This window comes from Liolophura sinensis, chromosome 1 (genome assembly GCF_032854445.1).
Source record: "Liolophura sinensis isolate JHLJ2023 chromosome 1, CUHK_Ljap_v2, whole genome shotgun sequence".
NCBI classification, from domain to species: Eukaryota; Metazoa; Mollusca; class Polyplacophora; order Chitonida; family Chitonidae; genus Liolophura; species Liolophura sinensis.
The window spans coordinates 40,876,917-40,889,672 of NC_088295.1; the positions used below are offsets into that span (position 1 = coordinate 40,876,917).

At 35.2% G+C, this 12,756-nt stretch overlaps 1 protein-coding gene across 1 annotated transcript in view; it reads left to right on the top strand.

Moving 5' to 3' along the window:
• Positions 1–10,492, top strand: part of LOC135482271 (rab11 family-interacting protein 4B-like) — a 35,703-nt gene extending 25,211 nt beyond the window's left edge. The window contains exons 17-19 of the mRNA XM_064762174.1: positions 496–528; positions 2,903–3,043; positions 5,453–10,492. Coding sequence (XP_064618244.1) covers positions 496–528; positions 2,903–3,043; positions 5,453–5,569 — 291 coding nt within the window. The 3' untranslated portion in view covers positions 5,570–10,492. The remainder of the gene's footprint in view (positions 1–495; positions 529–2,902; positions 3,044–5,452) is intronic.
• Positions 10,493–12,756: the final 2,264 nt, after the last annotated feature.

The following is a 12,756-nucleotide window of genomic DNA, read 5'->3' on the forward strand; positions in this document are numbered from 1 at the left end:
AAATCTTCCCTCTACCCAAAGGAGAATTTTGTTTTGGGATCTAGTTTTTCAGGAATTGATGATTGATTGATGTCACTTGATGTCAGAAGGCTTATGGGTTACTTGTGTTGCTTTTATGTAAATGTTCACTGATGGTCTCATCATAGAATTTGAGGAATACAGTTGTTTAGTTGAATAATCTGTAGATTTGGCCAGATCTTTTTCTCATCTGTTTAACATCACACTACTGGTGATTTTGTTTAACATTCCAAGATCTGTATATGGATTGAAAATCTGTGATAAAATAAGTTGTGATCTCTTATTACATTTTATCTGGGTATTTCAACTTTCATACATATTATGGACCTAGACATACATCCTTTGAATGTTAGAAGCCTGGTCTTAGCATATGGTATACAGTTAGTGATAGCCCAGTTCACTGTATAATGACTTATAAGAACATGGAGTACATCTCTTGAGATTTAGTCTATGGTTTGTTACACCTGTATTTTTAAGGTAATGTGGGCCGAGTGGAAGCTAAGCTGGCAGGTGTGTATGATGTTTGAATGCTGTTTCGAGGTCCTGACTTTACCTTCTCTTCCGTTTCCTTGTCCATTACTGTGTCTATTTTTGTTGGTAGTGTCTGTTACACCTTCTGTAGTTGAGTTGAGTAGTTTATTTTTTTATCACCGATATGGCCATGTTGTTTGCTTATGTTGAATATAAATACGCCAATAAATGAAAAGAAAATATTTAAGTTGATAATAATTCTGTGGTGATACTGATTATTTCAATACCACACTACAAGAGGAGACAATGTCTATCTGTCCATCCAGAATAAGTTTTCCAGACTTTGTTCAAAGCATTTCATTGTAAATTGAAACTTTATACATGGCTTTACCTTGATGAGTTACAGATGAATCTCAAGTCTTGGTTAGTTTCGTTCATTCCTGACAAAATTATGGTCTTTTTTTATTTTTCCTGTTTTATAATTTTCCAGACTTATTTTGTAAAATGGTTTACCATATTGAATTGAAACTTGGTATGTGGCTTAGTCACTGATCAAAGGATTAGCAATACTTCCAAAGGCTTGTTTTATTTGTAGATAAAGAATATTTATGGGTAATTTGGCATTTCAAAACAGACTCTTTTTACTTAAAGGTGGTTGAAACTTATGAGGCTTAAGAAGAAATCAGTGTAGTTGCTTTAGTTTGTACATGTAGCTTTTGGTTCAGTTTTGTGTTATCTCTTTGGTTGTATATTATTGGTTTGCTGTACAAATTTAAAATCTTGTATTTTGCATATTGATGTTGATAATGATACCCCTAGATTTTGAAATACCAGATGCCATTGAGAAACCTTTTTCATGTCAAAATCTTTCCAATATCTTGTTTAAAATGCTAATTGCTTTGGCCAGGGGATTCTGTTGAAAGTTATGTTTGCAAACATTATCTGATTCACTATACAGCCAGAACTTTCAGAATGAACTATTTTTGTGTTACATTTGAATAGATTAGGGTGCATTTCTGGAGTTCAGACTTCAGTATAATCTGCTTTCTTTCCATATTTTGTGTTGTAAACTCAGGAGAATCTTCAGCATGTAGGTGGATTTCATACTTAAATTGTTAAAATAACAGATCAAGGAAATGCAGGTCAGGTTAACACCATGTTCCCTTCTCTGTAATGTTTATTGTTACAAAGCTTATAGTGGGAACTATGAGAAATATATTAATGTTTACAGCTTTAACATTTTTTTTGGTATTTTTAATTCATTCATAAATGAAAAAGAAGTGAAAAGAAATCAATTTTGCTTTATAAAAGTTCACTAATATAAGATAAGAAAATTATTTTGTAGTTAGATAGTTTTGAAAACTATTGCAAAATTCTTCTTTGTCTGTTAGGAATAAGTTTAGGGCCTAAGAGTGTATCTGGTTGAGATATCTAAGTATCCATGTATATATAACATGTCGTCAGTGAACTATCACTGTTAGGTACAGATTATCCTGGTTTTCCTTGACTTGAGAGTTGGTTATTAATGAACTTGCTCCAGGCAATTCAGGGGCAGAAATGAACCTAATTATTTTCAAAACAGGAATATTAAGAACAAATGCAACAAGCTCTATGTACGTCCTTATTACTTTATACAGTTGCAACCAGCTGTGTATGAAGCTCCTGTATAACTGTATATCTTCTCCTTGCTGGAATACATGAATATTGTGAGAAGGATTTTGGAAAGAGAGAAAAAAAAAGCAGAACATTCTCTTTGTTTGGGCAATAGAATTCTGAAGATTGCTTAATTAAGATGAACGATAATTGAAACAAAAACATACGTAGTAACCGGAAATACAGATCAAGATAGCTTGGCCTTTATTTTGATGACTTCATGATAGAGCAATAAAGATCACTGGAAGTTCAATGTACGGTATATGCCTAATGCTCTGTGCTTGTGATATAGACATATTTCGCGCAATCTTTGTAATTGTTTGCATAAATTTTGGTTAATAAATAATGCCTTATACAAAAAGTGATGTGTAATTGTAGTTACAATGTAACATAGTTGCAAATTAATGTACCATTGTAACATGTTCAAAATGACAAAGTGAAAGAGAACTATTTCTGATAAGAAAGAGCGTATTTTAAGGCCTTTTGTGTGACGACTGTTGTATGCGAAAGCTATTCATATGGGAAAAACATCTATATTCATAAAGTAACTGACACTAAAACAGCTGTCTAGAAACAAAAAAAAAGACTTGCTCACCTCAAGCATATAACAGTCAATTTAGATTGTCTAGCCATCAGTGCCCAAGCCATAATTTCAGAGTAGCCTGGCCATATTTTATGTCGTAAATTGTTTAAGGTGGATGGGGTTATACATTGTAATATCATGTAAACTAATGAGGTCATTCACTGTTAATCTCTGCAGGAGAATCGCTCATTGATGAGCTCGAATGAGGACCTAAACTTACAGCTTCTGAGTAACTGTATGAAAGAGGGAAGGTCACTGCTAGAGAACCAGGAAGGAATGTCATTAGCAGAGGAGATAGAACACATGGACAAAGATCAGGTGAGCAAAAGGTTTACATACATATACGATACAATTTCATCTGCAGGTAATCTATATTCGTTGATTATGCTTGTTAAGGTTGATAATTGATAGTTTTTGTTTTGAAATGTTTAATTATTTGTACCATAAACAAAAGAAATTAACGATAGTGTGGTGTATATACGCCACAGTGAAAAGAAATCAATTTTGCTTTATAAAAGTTCATTAATATAAGATAAGAAAATTATTTTGTAGTTAGATAGTTTTAAAAACTATTGCAAAATTTCTTCTTTGTATGTTATGAATAAGTTTAGGGCCTAAGAGTGTATCTGGTTGAGATATCTAAGTATCCTTGTATATATAACATGTCATCAGTGAACTATCACTGTTAGGTACAGATTACCCTGGTTTTCCTTGACTTGAGAGTTGGTTATTAATGAACTTGCTCCAGGATGATGCAGTAGTATCCTGAATCTCAATATACGCGTGGAAATTTAGCTTTATATTAATCAGTGTTCTTGTCTGCACTATAAAAGTTACCACTACTGATTCTACTGATGCATTGAAATGTTTGGCCCTATGTCTTTCACTCGGATAAAAGAGCAAGCAGGGACGGCAGATTTTAATCTTGCTTGTATCGAGTGTACTGCTTGATGATGCAGTAGTATCCTGAATCTCACTCTCTTTTCCTGAATCTCAGAACAGTGTATATTCCATCCCTTTCTGTGCTGATATAATGTCTTCTAATGATAGCGTCAGTGATAACTAATGTATTGACATTGACAGTTGTCTCCCCCTGATCAACCTGCCAAACCGGTGAGAATGAGAACAGGATTTGTCAAAAATTTTGACCTGATACATTCAAGATTTACTAACATATTAATCTGTTATCCAACCCATATATGATAATTTCCATTTGGCTACTAATGTTTCAAATTTCCCATTAATGTTATTCATGTTTAAAACCCAATGTTCACATTTTCTGGTTAAATGTATTTTGTATACCTGTACCATACAACAAAAAAAGATTTCAAAAAATTAATATTATTTTGTGGTATAACATGTTTGAGAGTCAAACGACATGTACCTTCTAAATTTATTGTTCATAGTAAGGTATCACACGTTACAAAAGGTGTTTGTTTCACCTTCCCATTGCCATTTCTTTACTTCCTTTTATCAGTTCCATTTTTTAAGCCCTGACCTCAAAACTATCCATATAGGTGTTATTTGCTAATCCATTGTCAAATTGTCCATTAATTTCTCCCAAAAGGCATCAGTGAACAGCCTTTTTCTCTCATATGAGGATTCATGATGTGTTATCTCTACATGAAATGTGAATCACTTTGATAAAAGTAAATCACTCAACACTTCAAGTTGTCAGCATTGAGTACACGTTCATCTTACCGATATACATTGAAAGTGTGGAATTTTTGTAATTTAAATCACATGTATAGTATGTAACTACGTCAGCTCGGAGCATCTGGGCTGATATGGAGCTATTGGAAGTTAGCTTTTAAGTCAACTGTTGCCTACCATCTGCAGAAATTATTTCTGGAAAGATTTCACGAAGCAGTCTTAGACTTTCATGTATGAGAGAATTTGAAACTTCTGGAGGGGCATTTTCATTACAGTGATATGGTTCAGATGCAATTTGTCTGTTCCTCATAGTAATGTCTTCAACTGTAAGTTCTGTGTCCTAACATTATGTGTCCTGATTGAATTTTTTTTTTTTTTTTTTTGTCCTTAGTTTAAGTTTGCTTCATGAAATGTGATTCTCCTGCTTAGTCAATCCAATGTTAATACACACCAGAGCCCACAGCTTAGCAATTCACAATGTACCTTGCCCTGGGGTCATGAAGAGATCTTAGACTTTAGTCAAAATTTCATTTATTATAAAACTTGGTATGTTTCTTTCCATTATTTAAGTTGAAATTTGTTTTGTAATAACATACCCAAAATTTATTTTGTCAATCAATATTTTGACCTTGTTATGTAAGAAGTAACAATTTTCAATTAATTTGAAATTTTGACTGAAGTCTTAAGATTGCATCGTGATCCTTGGGTCTGGTTTGTTTCATACCATCTCCATCACCCTATCTCCTCTAAAGTGCAAGAGACTTTCCAGAATAGATGGCTAATAAGATTTAGCTGAAAATGCTGAATTAAAGTGTAAAAACCAAAAAAAGAAGCTAAGATCATGAAGCTGTTTTTTTTTTTTTAATCAGAACTTTGTTAATTTAGTGAGTTTTTTTAGCTGCAGTTAATCGTGCACAACTAGTTGAACAACAAAATTGAACCCATTGCATTTTAACTTATCGTCATGAAGTAAAGATACTGTAAATATCTCATTTTCAGACAATCGGCCTGTGTGACTTCAAACCTCTATCATCACTAAGAGAAACTAAAGTGATATGTGTTTGTACCTTTCAGTTGATGTCCAAGTTAAAGGAGCAGCAAGACAACAATCGTCGTCTGAGTCAATATGTTGACCGAATCCTTCTGACCATCTTGGAGAAGAACCCCTCCCTGCTGGAGATACCCCATTAAACCCTGTCCAGCGTGCAACTGTGCTCGTACGCCCCCCCCCTCCCCCCCTCCCTCCCCTGCCGTGCAGGATTTGATACAGATATTCTGATGTCCTCTTCATTAGAACTCATTGACAGCTTTACATTGTGTCCATGATAGAAACTTCCGATACTTCCTTGAGTATCACCCTTTATCAACTGTTCAGTTTCTGGAGGCACAAATGAATGATTCTTGAATATCATGAAGATCAACATATGCCCTAATGATTGACTTTTGCCCTATTTGGTGGATTTAAAGGTCTGCAAATGACCCTGGTCACATATATATGACTAGTTAAGCTTGAAAGTCTGAAGTTGATTTGAGGTTGGTTTTAAAGTAGGAATGTGTTTTACCGGAACATCAACAGTCAACCATCCTGGTTCATTTCTGTTGTAATTACAGAAACTAGGACATTGTTTGATGCCGTACCAAAGTTGTCTGTGATAATCAGGATTCTATGTGCATTGAGAACAAGTTTTGTTGCATTGTTTCCAGAACAATTACTGTTTAAGCAAATGTGAGAAAGAAAGGTTGCCATGATGTATGTCACAGACATGTGTTGCATTAATTATGCTCTTAAATACATGCATCAGCCTCTCACAAACACACGTGACAGGTTACACAGGCTAATGTTGATTTGTATATACTGATGATGTTATTTATGACATTTTAACAGTTTGTTAAGTCTGTTATTGTACATGAACATATGTAAAATCTTACATCTGCCTCCATGTGGCATCTGGTACAATATACGTAAAGGGCCTTTCCTAGTTTGCTGTTATAGGTACACGTATATGAACAAACTCTTCCTTCTGTTATACCCTGTAATTAGTGTGCTTTCCAATGTGCATTTACCTGTGGTCATGTATGAGAGCTCCTACTTTCCACAATGTGGAAAATCACTTGGAATGGAGAAATCTTTGAATGTTATTTGCAGTGGAAGTGGTCAAGGCCCATTATATGGTGCCTTTCCAGAGAATTTTTTTTGTTCTTGTTTGCTCAACCAGAAACGTTTTGGCCTGTCTCTAGGTTTCCACTTGGTGGAATAAATTTAGCATACATGTGGTAGCCTTGTCTTTTCAAAATCTCTAAATGTGAACTTAAACTGTTACAAACTGTGAGTTGAGAAATGATCACATGTGATGGTGTTGCTCCAGTATCCTGAACGTTAACTTAACCTGTTACAAACTGTGGGGGCCTCCGTGGCTCAGTCGGTTAGCGCGCTAGCGCAGCGTAATGACCCAGGAGTCTCTCACCAATGCGGTCGCTGTGAGTTCAAGTCCAGTTCTGGCTGGCTTCCTCTCCGGCCGTACGTGGGAAGCTCTGCCAGCAACCTGCGGATGGCCGTGGGTTTCCCCTGGGCTGTGCCCGGTTTCCACCCACCATAATGCTGGCCGCCGTCGTATAAGTGAAATATTCTTGAGTACGGCGTAAAACACCATTCAAATAAATAAATAAATACAAACTGTGAGTTGAGAAATGATCGCATGTGATGGTGTTGCTCCAGTATCCTGAACGTTAACTTAACCTGTTACAAACTGTGAGTTGAGAAATGATCGCATGTGATAGTGTTGCTCCAGTATCCTGAACATTAACTTAACCTGTTTTCAGACTGTGAGTTCAGAAATGATCGCATGTGATGGTGTTGCTGCAGTATCCAATAAATTCTTCCATGTTTCAGCCATGAGGGATGTATTATGATTAGTGTGAAGAGTATTTCCCCTTTGACCTCACATGTGGCGTTAATAATTCTTAAAAGCTTGCCTAGGTGTAAAGGACTTGCTGTATATTTCAGTATCATTTGGTTGGATTTCATATTCTTGTATATATTTGATATGTCAGTGGAAAACTTAGATTTACAGTTGAAGATCAAAGCAGACAACTTTGAATAAAAGCCCTGTCTTGATATACATGTATCAACATATCTCATCATGAAAAATTAGATTATATTTTGGTGTTGCTCATGAGCAAAAAATATATCCATGTGTCAGATGCTGCTTAAGTCAGAAATGTTTCCAGTTCTCAAAATGCCTGTGTTAAAATTGTTTGTTGTGGTATTATATTGGGAATTTTGAAAATTGATTATGATATACTTACATTCTTCAGAGATCAAGGGCAGAAAGCATGTTCTCAAGTATGAACATATCTCATCTTGTTTATGTGAGCAACAACAATTATTTTGTTTTCCCAATATAACGTAATGACAGTAACAGTCATATCAATGTATTTGTTTGTTTTGGCATATCAAAAGATAATTGATACACATTGCAAGATAATTAGTAGGTATCTACTGTAGATGTAGACTTAACATTGGTAAAACCTATTACATGCTGAGGATAACCTCATGCCTGTTTGTTTTATGTAAATGATGCATATGTTTACATCAGGTATTCGTCCAACAAACCATGTGAATTCAAGATTTTTTTATTTTTTTGTCACACAGAACACACACTTTTAAGTGGTTTAATTGTACTCAAATGCGTGTCACTCTCTTAAAGACTCACAATATGGAGTTATAGTAAATTAAGACTAAAGTCTATTTTTACACAACTTTTCCATTGTCGAGAGACGGTATGAGTGTGTCTTGTGTTCAGAGTAACCGTCCCTTGTAGTTAAACGACCACCAATGTTGCCTTCATTTTGCAGACAATTGTCCACAATTTTACAGTTCACATAATGTGCACAAGATAAAAAATATATTTCTGAATATGAATCTTTCCTCTTCACATGTGACCTTTTTAGTAAAGTTTACACATGTAATCCAAGTGCAGATTGATATGCAGTGTCTTTTTTAAATACTGACTTATTATGTAAAATCAGGAAAGTTGTTTTCTATGTGTATGTAAAACTTGTTTCAACCTGAAGTACTTGTCATATGATGATAGATTACCTAGGTAATCTGGCCTAATGGTGGTGATGGAATTACCATTTCATATTTACCCCATCCTTAATGCATAGAAGTGTCTTTTCTGCTTTGTAGTACAGCCTTCCACGTTTCCAACTAAAATACACTAAATCAGTGTACTCAAATGTCATGCTGATTATTAGCAAATTGAAAGACCCCATTTAAGAGGTTTTATGTTCATGCTGAAACTAAGACATATTTTGTAAGGCTAGTAAAAGTACTTTTGAGTTGGATCTTGTTGATCTCCTTAAATGTTCAATTAAAATCAATAGATGAAAATTCCCTCTACTTTCCCTGACATGTAGATACTTTATATTACTGTAGTAGTAACTAAATGCTCTAGTCATGGTATGGTTTTGTGCATATTTGTGTACCACCACTTTTAATGTGTGGATGATATTTCACTCTTATGTCTGATATGTGTGAAACATGGTCGGAAGCTGTTTTATTGGTGTCACAGTTTTGGACTAATAACTTAAGGCCAGGGGATTGTACATGTTGTTCATTTTATCGGACTAGCCATGAGAAATTTCTGACATTCTGAAAGGCTGGTTCTTTATAATGGTTTACTAAAAATGATGTTGGCACATTATGTTAGAGAAGTGACAAATGATATTCCTCATGTAATATTATAAAGTACAAAGCAGTCAAGTCATAAGCTAAAATCAATTGTGTAAAAGAGATCGTTGAATCTTAAGATTCTAACATTACCATTGTGATTTTCCCTTGGTACGGATAAAATACTGCCCATGTTGTGTTGAGTCGCAATAAATCATTTATCCAAAGTTTGATGTCAGAATAATAAAGAAAAAGCATGTGTTCCAAGTGATAACAGTTAGTGGTCTAAATAGCAGCATGCATATGTTTGCATAGTCTGTTTATACCTTTATACAAATTATTCACTATATACAGATTATACAAACCCTTATTTCATTTATTACTACATTTGCAAGTTTTGTAAGTAATCCTTGATGCTAATTTATTTATGATTTTAGTAAGTTTTGAATTTTGGGTTATATTTTATCAAATATGTGAATGCCAAGATAAATTGTACATCTCATATTGGGTTTGTGGTAGAAAGCAAAGTAGTCATCAAAATGTTTTGTCTGATCACAGTTGTGAAAAATGCCTTTTTCCTTCAATTTCACTTTCCTTCAATCTGACTGTGTACTCTTTTGTGCACTTAGATAGGCATGATGGTGTAAAAATATTATGGCATACATCTTTCAAAAGAAATTTTGGTGAAATTAACTACAGATTAAATTTTAATTTCATTCAGCAAATTGCTGGACTGTAGCCTTCAAAGCTTTTCCTCATTACTTATAAAGCACTGCTTACCATATTTTTTTTCGAATACTCAGCTGTGGCATCTGCTTGGCTAAGGAACATTTTGTGTCTTGAAATGTGCCTGTGCTTGGTTCAATGTAAAGCCATCTGCGCAATACTCAAGTAGGCTTGTTTTTTGTTTTGCTTTTGTTTCAGTGTTAATTTCTAGGAGTTTTTTTCTGATAGCACTTTTGGTCTTCTTTTGATCTGAAATCAGATCAAATCAGTCCAGTTAGCAAACTTTGGTGATTTAGTTGATTATCACAACATTGTAGGAGCTGTCAAAAGATTTTACGATTGCCATTTACATGATGTATTTAAAGATTTTTAGATTGACAATGAGGTAAATTGTAGAAGGAATGCTGTTTTGGGGGCAACAAATTTTCACAATTGTACAGACTCTACTGGGGAGAGCTTTTTTTATTGTTTGTTTTATATACCCTGGTTATATTTATGGAGGTGTCCTGATGAGTGTTGAAGAGACCAAGCATTCCTTTTGTCCCACCATATCTGGAGTTGTTATGAGCCGGTATCTCCATACCAACATGTAATTGTTTATACATATGCAACTTATCATCTGTCTGAAGGTATCCTTGCATGTTCAGACAATAAAGTAATCTTTGTTAAATTCAGTGAGTTATCTTTTTGGTACTGTATAGACATTGCCCTTTCCTGCGTACCTTGTTAATGGTAAACTGCAAAGGTTTTTGACCTGAAACTTAAAGTAATCAAAATAAAATATATGATTATGATTGCATTAGATTTATCTGCTGTTTTGTATTGGTGTATAAAATAGGCAGCTTATACTTGGCCAGAAGTAACCTTCAAAAATATGGACATTTTATTATGGCTCAAAACACCATGGCTTGCTTCCCTTGGATGTAGGAACGTCGACATAAAAGTGGCCAAGGTTTGTTCATCTGGCTGTCTACAGCACAACAAAAGCATTTTCGTGAAAATTGAATGTGTTGCATTTCTCCTTTAAGGAAGTGTGAAGGTTACTCATCTATGTGGTCATCAATGTGGTGTGAAAACACTTCAAACAAAGCATACTGGTATGTAACTTTACGAAGGACATTTAGATACATACAGTGTGCAAGAAGAAAAAGTGAATTACATTATTTTAGAAATGACAAGTGCTTTTAATTAATTTTCAATTATTGAAGTTACAGGTTTTGCTATTCCATGGCTGTGGAATGAAAGTTTGATTTAGCCTGCATATTTTATGGAGTTTTGGGCGTGCTTTATTAGTTGTTCTTGATGGTTTGTACTGTAGTCTGGGTGGGCTTTGATAGTTGGATCCACACCTTCGTCAGACAACTGGATGGGCACGACTGATTGTTTCGCTGTTGTTTGCCTCATATGGAGAACTCAGTGGAAAAAAACAGCTGGACTGTGATCCATGCCTTCCTCAGACAACTGCATGGGCTTGGATTGTTTCGCTGTTGTTTGTCTCGTATGAAGAACTCAGTGGAAAAAAACAGCTGGACTGTGATCCATGCCTTCCTCAGACAACTGCATGGGCTTTGATTGTTTCGCTGTTGTTTGTCTCGTATGACAAACTTTATGGACAAAAACATCTGGACTGTGATCCATGTTTTCCTCACAGAACTGCATGGGCTTTGATTGTTTTGTTGTTGTTTGTCTTATATGAACAACTCAATGGACAGTAACAGTTAAACTGTGATTCATGCTTTCCTCAGACAACTGGATGGGCTTTTAAAGTTTACATTAATACAAGCTTGGTGTATTAAGCAGAGGCCTGGGTGAGTGCCATTTCTACAGTCCCACTGTCAAAGCCCACCCAGACTTGACACTGAGTGCAGTCACACTCTCAGAGATACTGGCCAAATGCAAATAGTCTGGGCTGTCTATAAAACATTAAGTTTTAAACAGTCACTGATTGAAGTATTTGAATTAAATATAATTCAAGTTCATATATTTAATCTTGATTGGAGGTTAAACAGGTTTGAATTTGATGTCTAATGAGTTGATGTATTGAAGAGTAACGTTTTGATGACGGTCGTAAAATCGTTGTTTAGCTTAATAACACTCCATCTGTGGATTAAGTTTCCCTGGATGGTACCTCCTGGACCAGTCAGATTAATCGATTTCTCAATATTGTACACTAAACAATTCCAAAGCAGTGTTTTTAAGAGATTACTATTTACAACCGTTGGAACAATATGGTTTCAACTAAGCTCCCTACTCGACTGAAAGAATGCAGTGCATAACAGCTATATAAGCATACTGATTACAATCCTAATGCCTTCTGCTGTATTTGTTCAAAATGCTTTTTTTCTTTTTCTTTTTCTGTTTTTTTTTTTTAACAGTCTTGCTCAGGTAAGATTATTGTTCTTGAAGGAGGGTTAGTGCGTCCATTTTAAGTGATATTTAAGTTTTGTTTAGCCTGTGCTTTATATTGTGTTTAGCCAGAGTGGTTAGAGTGTCCGCCTCGAAGTCGGGAGGCAGGGATCAAGCCCGGGTCGGTGGATACCAAAGACTTTGAAAATGGTACTTTTTTGCATCCTCGCCTGGCGCTCAGCACTGAGAGCTTAGAGCCAGGAAACAGGATTGGTTAGCCCGGTGTCAATATAATGTGAGTGGGTTGGGTGTCACATTTGTTGTCTTCGACATTATAATTCATTGGCAGCAGTGCTGAAGACACAAGATATGTACTAACACCTATTCGCTTCTCGTCGTCATATGATTGAAATTGTTAAGAACGAAGTTAAATCCCAATCATTCATTCATTCATTCATTCATGTGTTTAGCCAGTGCTTTATGTTGTGTTTGAAGTGGTCCAGCTTGAATGTGGTGTTCACAAAGTTATAAGCGGTATTATTATCTTTACTACGTAGAACTGTGTGGCTTGCTGTAGGCTACATGATTAGACCTTATCTCCACCTCCTATGCTTATGTCAAATAGTAATGAATT